General features: G+C 39.4%; 1 protein-coding gene across 1 annotated transcript in view; it reads right to left on the bottom strand.

The window, feature by feature from the left end:
- Positions 1 to 3,278: 3,278 nt before the first annotated feature.
- fus (FUS RNA binding protein) overlaps positions 3,279 to 26,047 on the bottom strand; it is a 29,103-nt gene continuing 6,334 nt past the window's right edge. Inside the window, exons 6-15 of the mRNA XM_033645129.2 lie at positions 25,836 to 26,028; positions 19,018 to 19,052; positions 13,076 to 13,117; positions 12,445 to 12,554; positions 10,954 to 11,083; positions 10,398 to 10,496; positions 7,928 to 8,069; positions 7,490 to 7,587; positions 6,833 to 6,965; positions 3,279 to 5,247 (exon numbers count right to left, since the gene is read on the bottom strand). Coding sequence (XP_033501020.2) covers positions 5,208 to 5,247; positions 6,833 to 6,965; positions 7,490 to 7,587; positions 7,928 to 8,069; positions 10,398 to 10,496; positions 10,954 to 11,083; positions 12,445 to 12,554; positions 13,076 to 13,117; positions 19,018 to 19,052; positions 25,836 to 26,028 — 1,022 coding nt within the window. The 3' untranslated portion in view covers positions 3,279 to 5,207. The remainder of the gene's footprint in view (positions 5,248 to 6,832; positions 6,966 to 7,489; positions 7,588 to 7,927; positions 8,070 to 10,397; positions 10,497 to 10,953; positions 11,084 to 12,444; positions 12,555 to 13,075; positions 13,118 to 19,017; positions 19,053 to 25,835; positions 26,029 to 26,047) is intronic.

The raw sequence follows: 26,047 nt of genomic DNA on the forward strand, positions 1-26,047 counted from the left end.
AAATACAGAGGTGCTATCAGCTGAGTAAAGCCTCAAAAATAAAGTAGTCGGTACACACAATCATGTCATTCAGCATACATTTTATTATTGGGTCATTATTATAATTATTATTATTATTATTATTATTGCTGTATCAACACATAAATGGTCGAGGAAGAGCTCACTTTAAATGCTTTATGACGTTTTGGATTGATTAATTTATAAAATGCATCATGTTGTTGTATAATGAAAATATTCAAGTACAGTACAAGAACATCAAAACTGTATTTAAGTGCAGCACTTTAGCTACTGGATTTACTTTATAATTGCCTGACGGTGCATTACTGACTTTGTAAATCAACCACAGAGTCACAGTGAGTGAGACAGGATGTTGACAATAATAAGCCTACCTTCCTTAGAAATTAAATGAAACCAAAGAAAGAAGATTTATTTATTTATTTATTTTGCCATGGCTTTCCTCTGTGGCTTTAAGTGGGCAGGTCCAGTTAAAGTTGGTATCACATATTTCCATGCGTCACTTACAGTTAAACATGTATATCAAAACCTCATGACAGCTGTTGTTTATGTTGCCAGTGCTGTCAATCAAAACGGACCAAACAACACTTAATCTTAACTCTCTTCAAGTTATTAGGCCACTGCTGATAAAATAATAATCTTTACAAACCTGTACTTTGCTGAGTATTTACTCATGGACATTTTACATGATGGAGGAATACTTAAGATCTGAGAACAAGTTTAAAGGTTTGTAAACAAAAACCAGGCTGATATTTTCAACAACGAGCACCTGAGAAACACACAAAATTTAAAGACAAACTCTATGGGGAAATGCTTCTAAAAAATGACAGTCAGGACCAGACTTTTAACCTGACACACTGAAGTTTCATATCAGGAAACAGCTTTTCATTCAATGTGAAGAACATAAGCAAGTCTGTTCCTGGAGGTCGAGTGATTCACCTTTTACCACCATCCATGTTCATTGACAGCTGGACAGAGACACTAAGGAGTGTCACACAACAGGCCTGCTGGCTGCTCAAGAATGTGACTGGTGAGATTGCACCTGTCTTATAGAGAAAAATGAAACACTCACCATTGTCAGTGTTATCAGATCCTGATTGTTTTGGAACAGGAGGAGCCAGTAAAAATGTCAACACATGAAGACCAAGCGTCACGGTTCAAGTCCCTTTAGAAATACAAGTTGTTTTTCAGGTGAGCTTTTCAAAAAGGTTTTTAAAAACTAAGCTGAGACCCACAAGTGTCCAAAAATAGCAAATATGTTAAGGTGTGTAACAGGGACAGGAACTTTCCATGTTTGCTGTTAATAGTAATAATATGCATTCTGACCTCAGAGTCTCCTACATACCTTATGGTAAACTTAAGCCCAGTACGTTTTTTAAGAGCAGCTTTCTCTTTGCAGTGATGGAAGAAGTACTCAGTTCCTTTACTTAGTAAAATGCCAATACCACAGTGTTAAAATACTTTACAAGTCAAAGTTCTCATTCAAAATCCTACTGAACTTTTAAGTGAAAGTAGTAAGAGAAGTACAATCAGTTGAATGTATATGTTATGTATAATGTAGCATCAAAAGTAAAAGTAATTGTTCTAAATGTCTACTGACTGACTGATGCCATACTCTGGTTGGTTGATCTGCACTCCCAACCAGGAATACTTGTACCACAGGTAATATTTCTGCAATTGCAAGGAGGAACTTAAAAAGACTTAGAATAGCTTGACTATTTAAACATATATATATAAATATATATTTACATATATATATATATATATATATATATATATATATATATATATATATATATATATTTACACACACATATATATATATATATATATATATATATATATATATATATATATATATATATATATATATGTAAATACAAACCTAGAAGTGATGCAGAAAACCCTTAAATACAAAGCTAAATGTGACAGAGAAAACCTTGAACAAACAGTATAGCTCTGAGTTATTTTTGGAACTAGACACTGGAACTATAACATGCTTAATGTAATGGTTAGGGGAATTTTTAGAGGGAGTTTCATTGATCAACAATGTGTTTTTTCCAGGAACCCACGACATTTTGTGAAGGCAAACTGGATCTGCCAGTTAGAGACTACAAGCACTCAGACATGTTGAGGTTAACAAGGAAGTCTGTTTAAATACAGGTAGGACTACAGGTATATGTGCAGGTATGCAGAAGTGCAGAATCATTTTGGCAAACTCCACACAGCACCGGGAAATGACTTGGAGCCGGATAAACCTGTGAGACCATTTATGATAAATGATTAAGAAGATCTGATCGGCAGGGATTAAGGAGCAGAACATTTCAAGACAAGCGCTGCACCTCAAAGGGCATTCAAGGGTCTAAAAAAAACATCTGAACCACATTTCATTGCAAGCAATTTTTTTTAGGTACTTTTAATTTACTTGATTATTTCCATTTGCTCCACTTAATCTCAGAAGCAAATATTGTACTTTCTATTCCACAGTGCAAAACCACACATGGCTGGTAAGCAGGTCATATTCACTGAGGCATTAATTGTTGTCTAGATGCAAGCCAATTTGAATGGTAGCTGTATTACATTTGCTGAAAAGGAAAACCCTTTTCCAAGTACAAATAGATAAAAAAAAGTTGCTATCAGTGATTCAGTAAAAAAACAACAAAAAACAACTATAATGTGCACTTTCAGGGGTTTTTGGTATGAAAACTGCATATAGCTCCTTTTTGTGCTGAAATTCAACACTTACCTAATTTGACCCACTAAAGTTGAGCCGTCATCAGGACAACAGCTGTTCTCACTTGTTATGCTGACAAGCGACACCTTTATAATATGGCCATATAAAATCTAAATACTGCATGGATGCCTGTCAATGTGCCAAGTTTCATACAGGAGTGGCAGTCAAATAAACAAGTTGGTCCAAAGGTTAACGCCTCAGGTTAGCCAAATGCTGGCAAGACAGAAGCTGTTTTACAAATACATTTTTTAAAGGTGATGATAGAATGTTCGACATTTAAAAGAATCAAGATCTTCAACATGTCTGAGAATTAAGCTTGGTCCATTACGGCTTTACATAAACCAATGAAGCATGTGGATTTTAATGCTTGTCAGTTTGACAGAGGGCTGAAGGACATGCAATACTCACAGTCAAGCTCTTAATAACTCATTGTTCTTAGCTGCCGTGTCTCTTCTCTTCTCTGTAAATGCTTAAAAGCTGCACAAGATGTAAACAAGTCAAAGACAGTAAGAACCACAGATGAATAGTCTGGTTTTATCAGCACTTTCATTTGAAAACCAGCACATGTACATTACAAAAACAACTAAGAAAAACAATAAATACACTAGTAAGAGTACTGTCAACAAAAACATTTGAAATAAATCCGCAGACATGAGGCCTCATTTACAAAAGTGGATTTTACTATTCATGAATAACTTAGAAAAAGTTTATAACCACAGAGTGAATAATAATTAACTGAAGGTCGTAAAGTGATGTTGGCATCTCAGATGAAATTGGTATTCAATGTGACAAGTGTGATGAGTTCAATTAGTTTATGACAAGTGACTGAAGTCGCACAGACATCACTGACGGTAAAAAGCAAAATGATTTCCTGGATTGTTTCCTACACAGCACACAACTGTAGGAGTGTTTTATCACCAAAGCGTCAGCCATTTCCTGACATCTAAGCACTGTGCAACAGTGTTAGCCACACGATTACCACACGGGCCATCAGACAGGTTTTAAAGTCCCCAGGTTGCCTCAGAGTGAAACGTCAAAGTGAAAACAAAGATAAAAGCACTAAAAAGTTAGTTATAAGCACCCATTACATTGCAAATCTGTTCTCTATGTTAAGAACAACAGGCCAGAGTCGTGATGATGTCTGACGTTCACCTTTGATTTCAATTCTAAACTAGAATATAAGCTTCAATCATCCAGATGTTCTTTTTAGATAAAATTGTAAATGTTTGTATTGACAAACCTCACTTAGAAAATAGATATAAGATACAAGTGCCAGATTGTTTTAGTCATGCAAATGCAGCAGTTCATAATAAATTCATAATAATGTTATAATCATTTGTTCTTTTGTCTGATGGCTAAAATTTCAATCTTTTAAATGTGAAGGAAATGAGACTTAAAGGCCCTGACACACCAAGCTGACGCTCCTCCGTCAGTCCACATTGGGCCGTTGACCATGTCGCTCTGTTGTGTCCCCACACTGTTGGCCCTCATCAGCACTAGACAGCTTATTTTTTGGCAAATCAGCATGTTGAGTCGGTGTCTGCAACTACGGAGCCCGTCAATTAATGAAATCAGTCTGATTGGCAGTTCGGCTCAGATCGAGAAAAGTGAAACAGAAGTGAAGAAAGTAAACAAAGAGCTAAAGTCAAGAGGGAGAGAGATCAAAACAAACCTGTTACATAAAGTAAGATTATTTTTATTTAGTCATTGAACTCTTTAGCAGAAACGTTCTGTGATGGTTTGTGTTATTGTTCACTGGCGCACTGTAAATATGCTCTGTTCTTTCAACACTGGATCGTGTTGTTATGTGCTAACTGGCTAACTAGTGTCAAGACAGTCTTCTGATCTGTCCCTTTTTGAATGACGATTACGGACGTCCACCATCTGCTGCTATAGAGAGCTATTTCCTCACACAGGAGTGCAGAACATACGTGCTGGTTGGCTGTCAGTTGAAGACTTTGTGGTGTGGTCATGTGCAACTTTTTGGCTGAGACACGGCAACGTTGGGCCACACAGCACTGTGCTTTTGTTGCCGCTAGTTCTCAATAGTCAGTTTGGTGTGTCTGGACCTGAAGACATAACCTCCCTGTAGAGGTATTATGTAGTTCCCATCATGTGGTTAACTGGACTTGTCTGAAACAATTCTGACAGCTTGTGTCCAGTGATAGTGCTCGTGAGTAAACTACCACAATCATTCGGACTGATGATGCTATAATACATGAACACGATTATATACACCATAAAAAGGGATATTTCCTTTTTCTTATGATGGAATTTCATCTTTAGATTGTTTTGTAAATAAGGCCCCACTGAGCAGAGGAAGGGATCGTGGAGTTACATGTTTAAGAGCAAACACACAAAAAACAGGATAGTCACATTTTCTACACACTGAACACTGGTCTTCGCACTGCGGCGGGAGGGGGGAGGGTTTGTTTCTTGGAGATTGATAATGGATGATTTAGTAGGGACGGCCTCGCCGATCCTGTCTGTGGTCACCCCTGGAAATGACAACACACATTACATAATCAGCATCCAAGCAATGAGCCGAAACTGCAGGGTGAACAGGTGTGTGTGTGTTTGAACAGTGATGGTTACACAAATAATAAGCTGATAAGTTAACACAGAGGAAACACTTTTAGGTTAGCGCTAGACACAAAAGCGTGCTGGGTTGCTTTGTATTTTGTCTGTAGTGGACTGTTTACTCCCATTTTTTTCTCAGCACTCTCGATGTAATTCAATAAAAAGTTATGAAAGAGTTTTAACTGACAGCATGTTAGCTCGGTCACTAACTGGATAATAACTGTCCAGTTTATAGCTTCCTCCATTTTGGACTCTTGGACATTTGTTTTGTCTAATTCAAACTGCTGAAGCCTCAAATTACTGTAGCTTCAGCTGAACTTTGGAACGTTTTTTTACTGAAAGGACTGTGGATTTCGTCCTCTATTACTTACATTAGAACCACATAAGAGATATACTATGCAGGACTTTCCCAAAAACAATGCATAGACTCATACATGAAAAATCTCTCTCAATCATCACTTACAACCCACTAGAAGTGTGTGTCTGCCCTCTGCCTGGATTTAATGATTGTCTTCTTATTTTCTGTGATCAGGGCGTTTATGGGCATGTACTCTCACAGCATAGGCTTCATAAAAAGGTAGCAAGCAGGTGCCAGACTCTAAGCAGCAGGCATTTAAGAGCCACGCCACACGATTGAATCTGGTCTGGCTTTTGCTGGTGAGTGTCTCTGAAAACAGCAACTGACAATCCTGACTAATGTGCCTTTTACAAACAGATCTCTTTACAACCAGTGTGGACAGGAGGAACTATTAATACTGACCAAAACCTGTTTCATTCTTCAAATAAATGTAATAATAAAGTATTGTTTAAAGATGAAAATACTTCAGTGTGCTGCCAAAGTATAGCCAATATGTGGAAAACACTACAATGGACCTTTGATGGTAGAACACTGTTGTGTCTCGTCAAGTATGTTAATTTTATTCATGTTCACGTTTGGTGCTTCATGTTATATGTCATGCCTTAGTTTACTTTCATGTTTAGTCCTTTGTTGTCATGAGCACTTTATGTTAAGTTAAAGTCACTCATGTCTAGTCTCGTCGTGCACTTCCTGTTTTATTTTGTACTCACCTTTTCCCTCTCGTTTTAGACCGTGACTTCCTCCCTTTGTGTGAATTTCCCGCCATTGTGATTGTCTACCCCGCCCCTGATTGGTTTCACCTGTTTTCCCCTACCTCATGTATAAATAGTCCTTGTCTCCCTTTGTCTTGTTGCCAGTTTGTCTTGTTCAGTCTATGTGATAGTCTTGTTAAACGTCCCAGCCAGGTTTTCAAGTTATCAGGTTTGATTTAAGTTTTGTGATAATTTTTGATCCTCCAAGTGAGCGTTTTTCTTTGTACTTTGATCCTCATTGTGAGTGGTTTTGTTTTGATTGAATTCTTGCCAAGTAAAATACTTTTGTTATATCAACCACTGCTTGAGTCGTGCATTTGAGTCCACCAGTTTCGTGTCTGAGGTCGTTACAAACACTTTTAATAAAAGAGTGTCATTCAGAGTATATCTGACCTTGCGTCCATCTTCCCAGGGCCGTATCCTCCCCGGTCACCTCCTCGGCCCCCTCTGAAACCCCCACGGTCACCACCTCGACCCCTGAAGCCACCTCGATCAAAGCCCCCTCTGCGCTCACCTCCATAACCTCCTGACAGCAGAACAAGCAAATCAGTAACAATTTCTAAAAATGACAGGAAATGTCACCTTTACTACATTTGACCCAAAGCTGAGCAATGACACTGAAGATAAATTTGTCCTGCAGTGAGACAGTGTAGAGTAAACTGCTGCCATATTCAAAAGCACACTGTTTATTACTGACTCACACATTTCTCTATTACTGGTTGCAAGTTATTATTGGAGTGAGTCATAACAAAGCTTTAAAAGAAGCAATGACAAAGTAAAATAATGTCTCTTTGTTATCAATTACTGATCCAATAATTAAAACAGAACTGCTTTTGTAAGGATTGTTTCTATGTTAGAAAGTAGTTTCAATGAAAGTCTCAAAACCTGGACGAATGAACCCAAAACTATCTGCATGACTGGTCAATGCCCAGAGTAAGCGAGGAAGAAAATATGCTTTCATCTAACTTGAGTGAATAAACACTTAATTAAAAAACAAAATCAATCTACATCCAGTGACAGACTACCATAAAATGATTGCGGAGTTCTAACCTCTTTCCATTGGGGACATCCCACCAGCGTCCTCAGGTTTCGGGGCCTTGCACTGGTTACACTCATTACGCCACGAGAAGTTCAGGTTGCCACAGTTGCTGAAGAGAAATGTGCATTAAGGACAGAACTCAATGAATTACCACAACATATCAATTATGTTTGTACCTCTGTCATGCATTCTTCATGGTTTTTGCACAATTAACTGAAAAATTATCTTAAAATCATATTTTTGTTTGAGATCTATCTGTATGAAGTATATATACTACATCAAAGCAATAAAACTAATCTTACAGTATTTGTCTAAAGTCATCTTATGAATAATGAACACAAAAAGTCGACACAAATTAAAACATTATTTTATAGCATGAAAGCTGTAAAAAAAAATTCTATCCAGATCCCTTTAAAAGACAAAAGTGGAATCACCAAATCCTGACTCACGGGTTTGAACACTTCCAGTCTCCAGCTCTCTGTTGTCCTCCACCTCCTCCTCCTGCTCCTCCTCCACCACCCCCATTGCCTCCATTGCCTCCTGGGAAACCTCCACCACGACCTCCTCCAAATCCACCACGGCCCATTGGCCCTACATGGAACCAAGAACCAAACCAGTCAGATCTTCTGTGACTGGTGATGCCTTCCCAGGATTTATCCTTATAAGTGTTTGTTTCACCTTACAGGTGTTTAAATTTAATGACCACCTTTATTCTTCATATTTTCAGCTATAAAATAACCTTAAAGCCCCTACAAGGAACTTTCATTTTGGGTTGATTTTGGCGACCCTGTGGACAAAAGCGGTAGTGTTTTGCCGGAATGAAGCCTACATTTCCCATGAGCTCTAGCGCGTATTGTCGTAAAGACGCTTACCTGGCTCGCGCATGTGTTTGTTTTGGGGTTGAAAGAAACAACAAGATGGGAAAACTTTGTCCCCGCTCCTATCGGTGATCCCAGCTCCACCTCTCCGGCGTAAGCGCCACTGCCGCTGGGGTAAACGCAGCGGTCAGCTGGTAAGGCTGAAGGCCTGTTTGGCGAGCACTTCCACGGCTTCTTGGACTGAGTATGGAGCGGTGCCTCGCCTCTTTATTTCTCGGCACTCGCTGGACCCTGTCGACGCCTGGCTGGTACCTGTCGTCAGCCCGGATAAGGTGCTCCACCCCCGCGGCCCCTGCTCTCCTCATCCCCACTGGCGCGGGGTGAATCTGCGCAACCTGCAGCCTCTGTGTGTGGCTCCCCGGACAGCTAACGCCGTGGACCCGCCGGCTCCTGCCAGGATTGGGCTGGTAAATGCTAGATCGCTAGCGAACAAAACGTTTATCCTGAAGGATTTCATGACTTCCCGAGGATTGGATGTTCTCTGTGTGACTGAGACGTGGCTGACTGTTGGTGAGTCCAGTGCTTTCACAGAACTTTTACCCGATGATTACTGCTATTTTAACTCCCCGCGGACGTCGGGTCAAGGAGGAGGAATAGCGACTATTTATAAGAGTCACTATTCCATTTCACTACTGCTACTACTGTAAGCAGCTAGGTAAGATGACGTGTGCCGTCTGAGTGCCGTAAATCGTTTCGTCCTGGGACGGACCCGGAGACAGTTTCCTAAAGGTATGGATATACACTATATAGAAATAGCTTATCTTCACACCGATGGTCTCATTTGCTGTTGTAGGTCACGCACAGACATCAGCAGAAACGAGAGACTTTTGCATATCCAGTTAAAAGTTCCTTGTAGTGGCTTTAAGATGTGATTTTAAGACAGACTTGTGACTGCAAACAGGATGGTATTGTAAATGTAAAAAACAGCAATAAGGAAAAGGTTTTAGAAAAGACTGAGACCTGAAAGTTCAGCTACAACATGGACCTTCTGGTGAGAATGTTTTGTCATCTGCAGTGTTCAAGGTCAAGAATGAAATTCTGAACCTTAAATGTTAAGACAACATGGATGAGAAGTCCTGAAAGTGCTTGGAAAAATGGAAATTTTAACATATACAACTGTAAGAAACTTGGTGGCTTGATAGATGGAGAGCAAAGCCTTGTGGTGAGATGGTTTTACAAACTGCTGTTTACAAGGTCAAGAATGAACAAAATGCTATCCTTCAAAAACTAAGTTTAATTTTAAACTAAAACTACCGCACCACGGATGTATGCCTCGGCATTGCATCCATGTCTGTGAAAGCATGGATGCTTCACACACAGGAGATCTATACAATAAGCAAAGTTTCAAGGTGGACACCCAAGATTAGTGTCACCAATTAAATATCTGACCAAATGTCTCCCCTTTTGTTCCTGAGTTATGACATTAACTAATGGCCAGAAAAGTGAAGTTGACCTTTGAGCTTTTCATCATTATATCTTGTTAAACATTTGTGTGACGGTTTGTCATGATTAGCATAAACCTTTTTGAGTTATGGCCAAAAACAAGTATTGTGAGGACCTTTGACCTTCAACCACCACATTTTAATCGGTTTATTCCTCAGTCCAAGTGGATGTTGTATCAAATATGAAGAAATTCCCTTGAGGTGTTGATATCAGGCTCATGAGAATAAGACAGGAGCAAGGTCACACTGACCTTGACCTTTGACCACCAAAATCTAATCACTTCACCATTGAATCCAAGTAGGTGTTTGTGCCCAATTTGAAGAAATTCCCTCAAGCTGTTCTTGAGATTTTGCATTCACAAGAATGAGATGGATGCAAGGTCATGGTGACCTTGATGTTTGATCCTTGAACACCAAAAACTAGTCAATTCATCGTTGAGTCGAAGTGGACATTTGTGCCAAATTTGAAGGAATTCCCTCAAGGTGTTCTTGAGATATCACACTCACAAGAATGAGATGTGCAGACAGACAGACAAGCCAATAACATAACGCCTTCAGCCACTGCTACCGCTGGCATGGAGGCATAAAGACAGTCTCACCTCCTCGCCCTCGGCCTCCCCTCATGCCACCTCGGCCACCAAAGTCAGCTCTGCGGGTGGCAAAAGTCACCTTAATAGGATTTCCATTGAAGTCCTTACCTGTCGAGGAAAGAGACACCAAAGATCATAAGAAGCTGAGGCAAGAAATAAATGTGCTTTACTATGAATCACACGATGGATGAAGCAAAGAATTTAACACAATACAACAAAAATGAAAATATGACGGCTAAATTTTTGTATCGCCTTTAACACACATGGCCCCTGCAATCACCTTATTTCATGTATAACAGATTCCAACAGCAGTCAGTTTCTAAGGTGGAGAAAAAAAAGTATCAAAATACCCCAAACTAAACTTTTAAACCAGTCTTGCTGCACACTACACTTCTTTACTGTTCACTATGCTCAGTATGTTCCACATGCTCATATTTCAACCACAGTTTTGCTGAGTACACTTCCTCCATTTCATTCTGCAAACTTGGAAATATAATCTTGTTTGACTTTCAGGGAGCTCAAACTAAGAGTTATGAGTGAGCCATAATGAAGATGACCAACTCACCGTCAAACCAGTCGATGGCAGCCTTAGCTGAGGGAGGGTCATCAAAAGACACAGTGGCCTCCCCCTTCAGCTTCCCTGTCTCTCTGTCTGTGTACAGGTTGATCATGGGCAGACCTGTCTTCTTGTTGACCTAAGAGGATGGACAGAAGGAGACAGGGTCAAGTAGTGATTTAATTAGATTAACTTGATAGCTTTGATAGCAATTTAGAGACAAAAATAAATGATCCAGTTGCAAAAGGGTGTAAATTATTTGTGTCAGGAGGAATTGTGTCAAATTTGATAGTAGAAAATCTGATTTTGTACTTTCCATTAAGGTTTGAAGTTGAATTTGATCTAGACTCAGAGGTCAGTCTTTAGACGCTATGCTTAACTAAAGACTGATGACTTTCTCCCTGATTTTGTGTTTAGATGGGCGGATACAATTTCAGAGTTTAAAAAAACTCCCTACGTTGCAGAACCAATAGTAAATCCGCAGGGCGATCCTTCAGTGGCTCGCTGAACTCTTGCGCTCGTAAACATAGTCCGACTGCGTTAAACGTTTTAAACAAAGTCGCTGTAAGTGCTTCATTTCCACAATCTTGTGGACTGAGCACGTTTGATAAAACAGAGTTAAATCTCTTGGCATCCATTTTCAGGCTCTGTGTGTTTGTTTCCTTGCGGACGAGAAAAGGGGGAGCACACATTTCCGGGAGGGCGTGTCCTTTGAAAAAATGCAAGAGGCGTTGCTTTGTTGCCGGCCGTTTTCTCCGGTGTGTTAAACACACTTTAGAAAGGAGTGTCCCCAGACTATCAGAAGGCGGAGATCTCTGATCATCTGGTGGCGAGACTAAATTTGATCAAACTACACTTCCCTGGATGTAGTTTATCTGAATTTAAAGACCCAAATTAGTAAATAGTTGTGATGCTGCAATTTGAGCTTTTATTTTAAGAAGTTCTTATGTGTGTTACCTCCTTTCTTCAAATTTGTTCAAAATCAACATCAAATGTTAATGGAAAAAAAAGTTCATTTTTAAAACAAAATTCAGACTGAACACATTTACAGTCTGTAACTGTAAGCCAGGCACGTCTGGCACAGGGGCCAATTGTGGCCCGCAGCTTTATATGCAGCCTACCACACAATATTGGTTAGACAAGCAAGTTCACTTTGCATTTTTTCTGTTCCCACAATGCAGGACAATCATACAGTTTGTAGACATGCACCAAGTAGGAACTAAGTGGGTGGAACCTATGTATTTTCATATACAGACGGTAAACGAGCACACAAAAAGTTACCTAACAGCAGACATTTCCTGCTAGTAGCAGACATGGTCACAGTAAAGAATCATACAGCGAGGACTGCTGCTTTTAGGAGTGGTGTGAAGCTATATACTTTTCTACTGAAAGATCAAACAGTTGCGTATGTGTCATTTGTATTGCGCATATATATTTAAATACCCATATGATACAAAAGGCAGGGATTTTCACGTTATTAGCACTAAAGAGCTACAGTACCTTAATGATCCCAATCTGCTTAAAAAAGTCTGCCACTGATTCAACAGTGTAGTCGTCACCCAGGCCTTGTACGAAGATGGTGTTATTATCAGAGTTATCCTGGTCCTGCACTGTTGGAAGATAACGGGAGGAGATGTTAAGAAAGCAACAAGAGGCTAACATAGCAGTATACATCACACCCCTACTGCTTGTCCTCAGTAGCTAGTCTCTAACTCACTAGCTAGAGGAAAGATCAGTAAAAGCTTATGAATGATTTGTTATCAAGATACCTCGTCAGTATTGGGACAAGGACAACTATCTAAATGTAGGGGAGGTTGGCAAAAATATATCTTTTGCAAAATTAATATCAATGGTAGGGGGTCAAGAAAACATCTGTTCTTGGCAATTATTATCCATGGGAGAGGGTCAAGAAAACACCTCTTTTGGTAGTATCCATGTGAGGGGGCAAGAGACCATCCATTTTTGACCATCCATTATTGTCCATGAGAGGGGGTAAAGGAAACACTTCTTTAGGTAGTAATATCCATAGCAAATTTGACAAAAATGTGACCACTAGTTGTTGAAGTCATGTGATTGACTGTGGAATGTCCAGTGTTGACAGTGTGCAAAAACAAAATTACACAAAACTTACTGAAACCGGGTCCTCCATGTCCATGTCCCAGTTCTCTTGGTCCTTGAGAGGGCAAAAAAACATAAATTAGTTGTGGAAAAGAACAAACAATAAACCACACACAAACACCTCACATATAGTGTCAGTTCTTTATTTTATGTTCTCTCCTCGATCCCACTTCAAGTCACTCTATGTGTGGAGATATGATCTAAGAGCCTTACCATGACAGTCTGTATATTTGTCAAAAACACAAAACACGCATTTTGCCATCCTGTTATTCAACCATGTCATCATTTCATACCATCTCTCAGGATTACCACACTGCACTTGTACGCAGAGGACAATGAGCCATTGATGTTAGCTTTAAGTCCCACAAACACGTGTGCGAAACAAGATTGCACACATTGTTAAGATACTGCCTTCAAGTTGATTTTGTGCATCGGAATGACCACCACACTTGGAATAACCACCATGCTTCTCACAGCATACCATTTCATTGGGTTGGTTTGTTGATCCAACAAGTAAACGCATCCATGTGTAATTCTGACACTTCACGCAGAGCCACACAGGTCGTGCTCTTGGATTTGATGTTTAACAGTCCACAAGTCAATGCATTTGAGTTGATGCATTTGTTAATACACTATAAATAATTTCCTTCACACAAACATTAGCAACTCTTGGAGCCAGTTCAAACACATTGCAACATAATCCCTTTTTTGAGTGTGTACACCTTCAACTGACACAGTAATCCATGTCATTTACTCATTTCATTCTTTGTCTACTTTAGTCACACATCTTAACAAAGGAGTCCTTCAAATAACCCCAACAGTTATCTTGAGAGTAAGAACACCTTGTTTGTCATTCAGAGACAGATTCCAAAGTGTTTTGTAAGTTAGTTCAACAGTTAAGAACACCAACTTAAAACCCAACTTCCAATGTTGAAGATTAAAGTCCTGTCACCTTTTGGAAGACGGACTGGAATCTGCGTCATTAGCAGCTTGATTTACCAGAGCTTCTGGAGCTAAAATGTTCCCTCTTAAAGACAATCTTTGCATTGTTATGAGAAGCCAGAGCCAAACCCCTTTCATTGGCACAACATTTGAACTACTTAAAATCTGTCAAGAAGTGACTGTGAAACCAGGCGAACCCTTCTTCGCATCAACACAGAGATTACCAAACTCCTGACTGATGAATCTTCTTTACTTTGATGATTATCACTCAGTTAACTGACCAGACTGCTCTCATCTAGGCACAACAGGAAGGTGACTCATTCCCCGTGACAGAAAAAGGAAAAAAAAAAAAAAAGCTTCCTTTTATAAGTGACACACCTTTTCCATGAAAACGCCATGTCACCATGACTCATGTGTACAGGTATCAGAAGTAAAACTTTAATTTGGCTGAATGCCCTTAGATCTGAAGTCTCAATTTCACTTGGGGCAGAGTGGTAAAATAAAAAATTTATGTACAACAGCTGTACATTAAAGACACAGTATGACATTAAAGACACAGTATGACAACTAAGGGGTAAAGAAATTGGTGAAATGCTTTCCAATTAATTTGTATGTATTATATGTATGTATATATAATATGTATTTTAAGGAACTGTAAAGGACTATTATTTATTTCAAATCAACAATCTATCTATCTATATATATGCAGAACTCTCTTTAAAATGGCATCTTCCCCCTGAAATTTGAACAAATACTTTATACTGCAACAACCAACTTCGTAAAGTGTTTTTATTCTTCTGGCAACATGGCTTTATTTCTGTTCTGTTGGAACTTTTTATAAGAAATGTTTTTTGAGATTCATGTTTATATCTATGGTAAGACCAGCTTAAGTCTCTCAGCACCATCTGGTCTGGGAACTGCTCTGCCCCTACAGCTCTACAGAGAGTAGTGGACCCTAGGAGCTACACTCTGAGGATTTCTAGACTGTGTGTGGAACCAAGTAACTAGGATTATGAATGATCCTCACCACCCCAGCAACAGAATAGTCTATCCTCTACACTTCTACGCTGTTAAGACCTTCACACTCTATGTCTGTATTTTTCATCCAAAATTGTTGCACAGTGAAAACTAACTACAACCTCACCTTGTACCGACGTTTACACACAGACGTGTTTGTCCGTCAAAGTTTTCTAAACAGGTCTGTTTTTCTGTGTTATTTCGCATCGATCAAAAGCCTTTTAAGAGTTGTTTGACCAAGAAACCGTGAAGAAAATGTGGCTTAACCTGTGGTACATCGGTAACAAGATAGAAGAACAAGTGCACAATACCATTTCATAACTCAGCTTGCATACTTTCAACAGGTCAGATAGTAATATTCAGGAGGATAATAAAGACGAGGAGGAGGATGTCACAGAAGATGAAGACTGCACACAGACGGAGAGACAGAGAGCAACAGTGTGGAGACAGAGAGAAAGGACAGCTCAGCCCCATCAGGTAGCTGCGGTGCCACATGCAAGTCATGAGGACAGAGTGGCAACAGCTAGGGAGGTACCTCTAGTGGAGAAGTAGGAAATATAAGTTTGCCCCGTATTGCGAATCTTCACAATGAGTAGAACAACTAAACGCACCAGACTCAGTGTGCAAGGTTTCTGTGCGTAACAATTTTTACTGGATGAAGGATTAAAAAATGCATACGAACCTGCACCTCATTTCCACACTGTTTTGTTTTGTGTTTGTGTTTCTTGTAGAATACATGGAGAATGCCCCTTGTGTTCAACGCCAGGAAATGCATCTCTTTATGGCTGGACAGACACACTACCGCAGAAATGGCAGGAAAGTTAATTTTGAGTGTTTTTTGCCATCCAATCTTGCAGAGTATTCACTTGGAGCAGCACAGAGACAAAAAGAGGACCAATATTGTATGGTGACACATAAGTGGAGGGGTTTGCCTACCAAACGTGTAGCCATTTCTCCACTATGCACACACTCTATATGTAATACAGCTAGCAGGTTATGAATGTTAGCTAGTTAAACATGCTGTCAAACTTTTCAAATGGAAAAATGTATAAAAAGAGCTCTATCACATTAATCAGTCTGTTAGCTCATGTGTTTTTATGCAAACTTTCTGTGGTACAGTGCATACAATCTGTCTGAAATCTGCCACAAAAGTAATCAAGGCTAGAGGACTGCATCAGGACTGGGATCCCACAGGGCCCAATACAAATCATGTGGGAACGTGCGGTTTTTGTCATATACATGTTGAATGATGACAATAAAGGTCTTTCTGTTCTATTCTATTTTGTCTTTGTTGTGGGTGGGACCAAGCTGTCAAAAAAATACATGCGGGTTCCGCAGATTAATTACCATGAAGGACGGGGATATCAACAAGTAAAGTGGAAATGAAGGTAAAAGCTGGACATTATAATAGATTATAATAATTATAATACAAAAGAAAAGCAAAGCAACTTGGACAACTGGAGGAAATTTATTAGGATTATTACATATAACAATAACACTAATTGAGACACCAGCGTAACTGTTTTTACAAATATATTTGTGCACTACAATATAATTTTGCTACTTATTACCGACAGGTGAGCAGATCTTTCTTAATACCACAGTAATATAATGTGTTTTCCCTATAGGACAGGAGAAGACACAATCTATTGTGCGGGCATGTATGGTCAGAATGTTTGGGGGTGTGGACGGGAGCTGACACACACCCTGCAGTAATGGGTGGGTGGGAATAGTTAACATACTCTGGGGGTGTCGGTGGCTTAGTGGTAGAGCAGGTGCCCCATGTACAAGGCTGTTGCCGCAGCGGCCCGGGTTGAGTCCAGCCTGTGGCCCTTTGCTGCATGTCATCCCCTCTCTCTCTCTCCCCCTTTCACACTTAACTGTCCTGTCCATTAAAAGGCAAAAAATGCCCAAAAAAACATCTTTAAAAAAAACAAAAAAAAAAACATACTCTGTGGGAGCAGACAGTAATGCTCAGAAATCCAGCAGCAGTGGGCAGGAGCAGAATTAGGAAAACAGTCCCGCGCAAGGCTTTACTCAAGACAAAATAAAAGAGAAGAAAGAGTTCCGCAAACACATCAGAGATCAAAGAGTTTGACTGGACTTCTAGTTCACCTGCATACGTACACAGAGCTACGTGGTAACAAGGCGTAAACTCCCGTTACCACCAGGGCCCCAGAAGTGCACTAGGCTTTGAGGCCAATTCTCATAGTGGCCAAACAGTGGAATTACAACTTATTTGAATTTTTATTGTTCATACTTCCTTTTTTTCCACATCCTTATTTCTACTCTTATACTAATTCTTATTCACTACACACTGCACTTTTTTGTGCATGTAACAAATAACACCTTTGAATCAACATGGCTTGTGCAGTATATTAAATGTCAACTGCACAGATTTTGTTTCCTACTCTTGATCCTACTGCTTTTGTACTACAATATTATTGATATTACATAATCAATGAAGTGTACTACTTAGATATTTATAAGTAAGCCACACAAAACACACTGCTTTTGGAAAACATTGTAATTTTGATAGATGAATGCATCATGTTATCACCATAAACATAGCTATTTTAAAAGTCACTGACAACACTTGCATCAGCTCTGCCCTATTATAATTTTCAAAAATCTGAAATAATAAAAAAACAACCAAAAGCTGAACAATGTAAATGTCAAGTATCTCTCTGTCCCCAAAACAGCCCTGAAAGTGAGCCTTTAGTCACAAATAAAAACTTTCAAACAGTAGACCTATCACAAAAATTATAATAATTAAACTAAACGTGTAATTAACAACCCTAGGATGTGGTTTGTGTATACAATAGAGGGAGCTGAGTGAGCGTTTTGTACCACCTGGTCTATTGTTCCAAATGGATTACACACGTTATTGAGAAACCAGAAACGTCCCTTCAATTTGCAGCCTGCCATGTAGCATATCATGTTACTGATGCTTGATAACATTCCACAGTGGGGCAGTGAAGCCAGTTTTTACCATTCAACCCTCAAGTCAAACTAAAAGCGTCCATCCTTCTGGTATGAGGCAAAGTTTCTTTTGTTGTTTCTGACACACTACCCCATCAAGCACGGCATGTCTTGAACTTTCATGACTCAAAGACCTGACTAGAACTCTGAACACCCATCCATCAGATTCAAACACCATCAATATTCCAACACCAAAGATGCAACAACTACCAGAGGAACTACATGTACAGCCATAATGCACCATTTTACTCCCCCTGCTGGACATGTTCAATCACTGTGTATAGTTCACTTGCAACACTTGAGATTATTATTCACACCTGAGCACACCAAGGTTTCTTACCTGTGAGGCAGTTCTATGGAAAACATTATGCACCACACTCTACCTATGTAGCATATTAAGTTAAAATAACATGAAAGTCTAAATAATAAGTTTGAGCTCCCCTGTAATTTTTATGTTTTTCCAAAAGCAGGAAATCTCAATATGCTACACGTAAATAACACTATTATCTGTTTACACTAGAGCTGCAACGATTAATCGATTAGTTGTCAACTTTTTAAGTATACGCCATCTAATTTAATAATCGAATAATCGTTTGAGTAATTTTTCCAAAGGAATAAAAATCTCTGATTCCATCTTCTTAGATGTGAACATTTCCTGGTTTCTTTACCGCTTTATGACAAACTGAATATCTCTGGGTTGTGGACAAAACAAGACATTTGAGGATGTCAACTTGGGCCATTTTCTGACATTTTATAGATCAAACAACTAATTGATTAATCAAGAAAATAATCAACAGATTAATCACAATAAAAATAATACTTAGTTGCAGCCCTAGTTTACACTACTCTTTACTAATCGGTACAGTTGTATAAATTTTCCATTTTCGAGTACTACATTACTTCAAAAACCACACAGCCGCTTCATGCTTCAAGTAAACTCATCTACCCTTCTTTTAACTTTGACTCCTCAAACTCAACAAACCTTTTTTCTCAAGTGTTTTATTTGTCACTTACCACCAAACTTATTGAATCCTCCACGATCGCCCATTCTGATGAGGAGGAAGAGAGAAACGACACGCATTGAAGGCTGGTGCTGACAGCGATTTCTCTCAATGGGTTGTGGGAAACCTTCACTCTCACAGTCTCTCACTTAAACCCACCCCTCTTCAGTTGGCACTTGAGATACTGAACCCCTACTTAATTTTGAGTATACCTTGAGGACAAGAGGCCAGTTTAAAGACCTTGTCAATACAAGTTCACAAGCTTTTGAACTTTGCCGTTTATACTCTGAAGTTCTGTCAAGTCTCTAAGTGACTTAAATGCACCCATTGTATTTCGTCATATAACTTGATTTTGTGTCAATTAATCGACCCAAACATTAACACCTTTGACCCCTGGATGTGTGTTGGGTATTTTGTAGGTTTCAGACAACCTTTACTCCTGCAGCAAATCCCATAACAGGTGTTCTTTGAGGCTTTTCTCATGATCGCCCAAATGATTAATACTTTCAATCATTCTTTCCTCGAACTAGAAGACCACTATTAACTTTCTGTAGACCCCCCCCCCCCCCCCTTTTTTTTTTTTTCTTTTTACAATTTTCCAAATGATGGATTAAGAGCAGAAACCAGCCTGGAGAGAAGGTAAAAGCCTAGGAGAAGATTCAAAGATTGATTAAAGCAGAGTATGATACAGTGGAGGGTTGGTTGGGAAGGTGGAGGTAACAGGTGGGAAGGCAGGTGATGGTGATGTTTTGTAGTGTGTTAGCGAAGGCCACAGTCTATTTGCTACTTTTGCAAGTTGTTACAGACAAAAACACACTTTTGAGGAGTGAGAAACACCATACTGGCCTTGGACGTTCAAGTTCGTAGAGGCAACTTTCAGTGCACAGGGTAAAAATCTAAAATGTCAAATAATTAGTTGTTTTGGGGAAACTTTGTCTCTTAGAGTTATACCTCTGCTTTAGTTTACACGTAAACACTTGTTTGTGCCCTTTATAAACAGTACAGACTCTTCATTATACCAAGATAACACATCAAGTGTGAAATAACGGAGGTGTAGCTGGACGCAAGCACCAGTGGCTGTTTTTACTCACACTTTCATGTTCGTCCACTTTCAGATCTTAACACAAGACCACTCAAAACCCAATTTAACTCTTCAATACATAAGGATAAAAACGTATAATCATTTAAAGGGTAGCTTTGGTGTTTTTCAACATTGTGCCTCTTATTCTGTGTCTTAGGGTTTGTGTCCACATAGCTTTTTTTTTTTTTTTGGCAGAGAAGTGTTGCGCTGGGGAGCACTTCATTGAAAGCATTTCCAGTATTTTTTTTTAAAGATGCCCTATGCAAGGGTTTTGTTCCTATGACAACCATAACTTGACATTAACATCAGTTAGGTAGCTAACGTAACACTACTTTCACAAATGGTTGACTATACAGTTAACAACAAACTTATGGTGAGTACTGTGATAAAAGCATAACACTCATCGACATCCAGTGTCCACCTGCACATCTCTCACAGGTGGGTTTTTCTGTCTTTGTTATGACAGTAGACAGTAACCTAGCTAAAGAAGCAGCAGTGACTTCACCAGCACCTTTTCTGAAAGGTTATGAGAAAAGCCCTCTGAGCGGCCACACAAAAACACAGGCCCTTAGTGACTAATGGGATCAATAGTATTTGAAATTGGTCCAGTTTTGTGCCGGTAGAGTTGAAACAGGTTGCAGTGTAATTACTTGGGGCAATTATGCACCATCAATTTATGTCAACTAAAATTGCTTGTTTTTGCCCCTGACAGGCTCAGATTTGGCTTGGGCAGTATCTGTTTTGTCATACCTTGATACCTTGATACAGTGCGACCATAGATTATCATAATAACTAGATACTGGACCCCAAGATGGCGCTTATTCATATGCCAAAAAGTTTCTAGCATCCAGGTTTGCTTCTGTAGTATGCAGCTGACTGTGTATACGCAGTAGTGTTTCCCTCGCTGGCCTCACCTGCGAGTTCCCGTTTGACTTAAAGACTGTACACTGTGATGACATCACGGATTATTAAATCACTTTTCTTGACTCAAGGAAAGTTTTACAAATATAAAACCACCACTGATCAAAAAATTATAATAGAGAGAGTCATAAGTGACCTTTCAGCAGTTTAGGGTTTCTCTCTTGTCTTTGGGGAAAATGCTTTTTGAGCTGCTGTGGATTTTTTTTGCTGCAATATAGTCAGCGGCACTAAGCGGTTGAGCTGCTTTCCTGGGGGCCTGGGCACTACCTACTATCAGCTGCTTTTTCCACCAGTAGAGACTGACCTCTGCTGGCGTGCGCTGTACACTATATACAGTGAGTGTAGAGGAAAGATAAGTGTTTGCAGTTTTGACAGTATTAAAAATCATGCCATCGGGATTTCTAAATACCGTGGTATACAGTAATACTGTGATACCACAAAAGCCTAACTCAGATTGTTATTCTAAGTGTCAGAAAAAGTACATTTAGCATGCATAGAGCCAGCATATTTTCACATCTAACTGGGTGAGTTAACCGAACCAGAGTAGGTAACTGTTGGAACAGTAAAAAAAAACAAAACAAAAGAAGGTGGTTTATCATTTTCATGAGTTTCATTTTATTTCTCTCAGCTGTGAATGAAGTGTATTTTATGATGATAAAATTACAGTCTATTCAAATTGAGCCTGGTGGCTTTGGTGATTTGGTGAAAATTTTGGGGCTGTTTCTGGTTTAACATAAAGGATCTTACTCTTTAACAAAAAGGTCTATCACTGTAAGGATCCTTTCCATTATCGGACACTTACAGTAATATGTGAGCCAATCAGTGGCAAAAAGAAGCACTTTTAGTGGATGTATATGGATGGAATGGTTACATTGCAGCATGTTTCTCGGCTGCAGCTCTCTTGCTCAATAGTGGACCAATTCAAAAACTGCTGTTCCCATTGGTCACTTAGACACAAAAACATGGGAAAATAGGGTCCATGTTGAAAGATACCAAAGTTACCCTTTAACAATGGTTTTGTTGAGCAACACAGGAGGTAATCAGCTGATCACTAATCAGTGCCATCTGCCTAATTAAAGGAAACTGTAATGATGGATTGGGGAGTGAGTTCTAAATTTTGTCACAGTGGGGAAGGCAAATCAAATATAGTCCATGGTGGATGAGAGAACATACAATGAAATGGCAAACTAATTTGTCTATGAGTTCATCACTGACATGATGTCACAAGGAAGAACATGAAATACTGTGCAACTTTTACAAACAAAAAGATCAACTTACCATAATAGTTTCTGCTTCATAGCTTCACTATTGTTGTAAAATCTTTGCTCTGTGATTCGTCTCTGTTATTTATTGGATTTTTACAGTATAGGTTTGTCCCAACCTATAATTTCTAATTTATATCTTGTTTTCTTAAAAGTCCTGTATGTAGCTTTGGAGAAAGATAGTTGATTGTTGTGTCTCATTCCCAGGTTGTCAAATACAGACGCTTTGGGTTGGTGGTTCGATCACTAGCAGCAACCCAAAGCGTCGCTTTAAGTTTGCCCGAAAATACAGTTTGAAGAACAGTCTCTTTACTAAACATTATAATTTCAAACAAACTAGTTCTCTAATTGGAAGTAATTCAACTGTTGCATTTCTGAGCTACACACAAACAGCAACCACAAAATCTTTCTCAACCTGTGTTCACTGCTACATGTTTAGTTTTTGTTTTTTGTGTTTAACAGAACTTATTCTTATTCTTTGTTTGTTTCTATAACTTGGCTTTAATGCAATGTTGAGTTTGAGTGTGATCATACCATCACTTCTGTAACAATGTTAAAATGAAAGTTTGGGACCAAATATTTTGTCTTAGATTTGTTTGTTTGAGCAAAAGAGCTCACCTGGCTCATTTTTATTTATGTCATCACAGTTGCAGTGGAGTGTCTGCACAGACTCTGCTGTACACATGGTTTTTGTTTTTTATAGTCATTTAAAGAACAGCAACAAGACCACTAACAAGATCAAGACAGAAAGATTGTATAGTTGTAGATTTAACTGCAGCAGCACCACCTTGCACCATATATTGTACAGCCAAATCACAATGAAAAACCACCAGCATATGGATATATGTTGCATTCCATTTTAAATAGGGTTTGGTAGGGGTCATGGTCTCTTTTTGTACAACTTTTACAATGAGACGCTGATCTGGCAGCACAGATGCTTGCTATTAAAATCTTCATATTCGTACTGTTGACAATTAAAAATGTCACTTAAAGGTATATGTCATAAACTGGTTCAATTTTGGTTCATTCCTGTCCACATTTTTGCTCTCTGTTGTATATAAAAAAACATCTCTGTGTAGGGCCTTTCCTCAAATGATTGATGGTGAGAGGGGTCATGTTTTCAAAAACAAAACTGTCATTGGTAAAATTTTAAACAGCAGCAGAAGTGAACTTTAACTGTACGTTCACACCAGAAGCTTCCCAAGAAGAGGCAAAGTCTGTTGCAAATGCCCAAGATGCATGACTGTCAAAAATATTTGTGGTAGCTTTGGTCGCTCTAGACACTCATCACGTGAATCACTGAACGTTTGATTGTGCTTGTCAATTTAAAGGAGCCGCAAAGCGGACTACTGGCTTGAAAGCAGCGTAGTTGTTGCTTGCTGTTGTCCAGTCAAAAAGCTCATAGTTGGCCTACAGAAACTTATGTTTGGTCAGCGAAAACAGAAATAGCAAGGACTTGCATGCTACATTGCAACATTAGCCTGCAATTCTCTGCTCTATTACCAACATTACACACTTTAAAACCACCAGACCAAACAACTACCTCATTCTTTTTATTTTGGTCTCTGTAACCAAACCGCGACACATTATAAAGGACTGAGTGGGTGCGAACGCAAGTAATAAACTTCTTGATCCATTGTCAGAACAAGTGTGCTGTAGGAACCAAAGTTACATGACTTGTTCTCTGGGACCCGCTTCATCGAAGCACGTCAGCATTCTGATTGGGTGCCGCCGAACCACGTCAGAGCTCATTACCATAAAGTTAAACGAGTTTAAACTCCCCTCCGGAGCTGCTCCGGTCGCTTTGGTTGCCCAAGACGCTCGGCTGACGTCCAGGTCGTCCAAGTCACCAGGCTCTCATTGAAAACGAATGACTTCCGCCGCTTTGGAAGCTCTGGTCGCTGTTGGTGTGAACGTACAGTAAGTCTGTTAGACATGTTTGCCATCTGTTTGCCACCCAGTGGAGTGATATATCCTGGTTCACCCTGTAGCACGTTTATCAAGGATCCATTACTAATTTCTCATGCAAGTGAACAGCATTCACTGCAACTTCACACAAGGGCTCCATGCTTTTGGTGGTAATAATCATTATGCGGACTTACAGAATGTGGTTTCGGACCTGCATTCAGCCAGAAGGACCTTAAATCCAAACCCCTATGACATCACACCAACTCTGAATTTTACCCAGTTTACAAACTCAACTCGTCATTTCAAACTCTACCTTTATGATGGCAACCATGTTTTGAATTTGTAGAATTTTTTTTTTTTTTGTGAGCTCTCGGCATTTTATGTTTTTGATCAACCACATCAGAGAGCTAAATTTTGGGATGTTTTCCTAAGTTTAATGTGTTGCATCCAGTAGGCTGGACGATACCTTGAGTAGTGTCATATCATGTTAATATTAACATGATATGATAAGTTAATTGTGTTATTGTTTGACAAAGTTCTGTGGTTTGAATTAACGATTCCCAGAAAACCCAAAGTGAGTACTGAAGGTTCTGCTTCACACATATTTACTTGTTCCTGATAACAGGGGAGCACAGATCATCACATGAACATCAATTACATTTTTTGTTACACTGTATATATTACATTGGAAAATATTCTCATTAATATATTGATTTCTACCATATCTTTCAGCCACAGCATCCAGGCATGATGGGTTTGTGTCTGGTGGGCGGATCAACACCGTATCACCAAAACTAGGCTAGGTCCTGTTTTGAGAATCCATATAAGCGACACAAAAAAACACAAATTGATCTGTCTCATGTCAGATCATGTTCTGGGAACATGAACACTCTTCTTACTGCATGCACTCTACATTTGCACGAGTGCAGTGATCACCACATTAGTTCAGAGAATTCAGACAATTAACATATTTGTCATTGAAAATTCTCATGTTTTAGAATGTATGTGATTAAGTTATTAACAGAGTAAAAAGAAATGCCAGGTGTTACCTATTCTGTCTATTGATGATGCATTTACATTGGTTCCCTCTGTCATAGTACAGTAGCAGCTTTTAATAATAAAAAGTATCTGGATCAGTATTGGTGATTCTTGGCCTGGTAATATTTGGTACTGGATCAGAAATGATTTTAAGTTTTTGCCCACCTCTAGTGGGCACATAACCCAGAGATACAGCGCAGGACTAACACTGTATCTGTCCTTAGTTTAACTCAGAGAGGTGCTATGAAACACACATTTTTTTAATATGTATGTGTTCACCTAAAAAAGTGCATGTCTGGCATACAGCTCTGAAAAAAAACAAGATTTTTGCAATCTTGAGACTGAAACTATAACAATTGTTTGGTGGCTATTCATTGATTTTCCTCAAAACCAAGTATGAGGGGACACAGTAGCACGCACCTCTCGATAGCTTTAGCATGTGGCTACAAACAGCACTCTCTCTCCTCTTTCATTTTCCACTACACAGTTTAACAAGTAACCAAAGGTGAGGACACACTTACATACATCACTGTATTCAGACTCCATGCACTTTCATAAGTCCAAGAGACCTTATAAAACAGGACTAACAACGTGGACATTGGATGTTTTTTAAACACTCACCCCATGCCTCCTCTTCCTCTTTGTCCACCTCGGCCACCTCGGTCAAAACCGCGATCATATCCGCCGCCACCACGACCTCCAAATCCTCCCCCACGGCCCCTGCCACCGCGGCCATCAGGACTTCCATAACCTCCATCAGAACCACCGTATCCTCCACCTCCTCCACTCATTGGGGGGCTTTCGTCTCCATATCCTGACAGAGATTTGAAGCA

Source organism: Epinephelus lanceolatus, chromosome 18, assembly GCF_041903045.1.
Source record: "Epinephelus lanceolatus isolate andai-2023 chromosome 18, ASM4190304v1, whole genome shotgun sequence".
NCBI lineage: Eukaryota > Metazoa > Chordata > Actinopteri > Perciformes > Serranidae > Epinephelus > Epinephelus lanceolatus.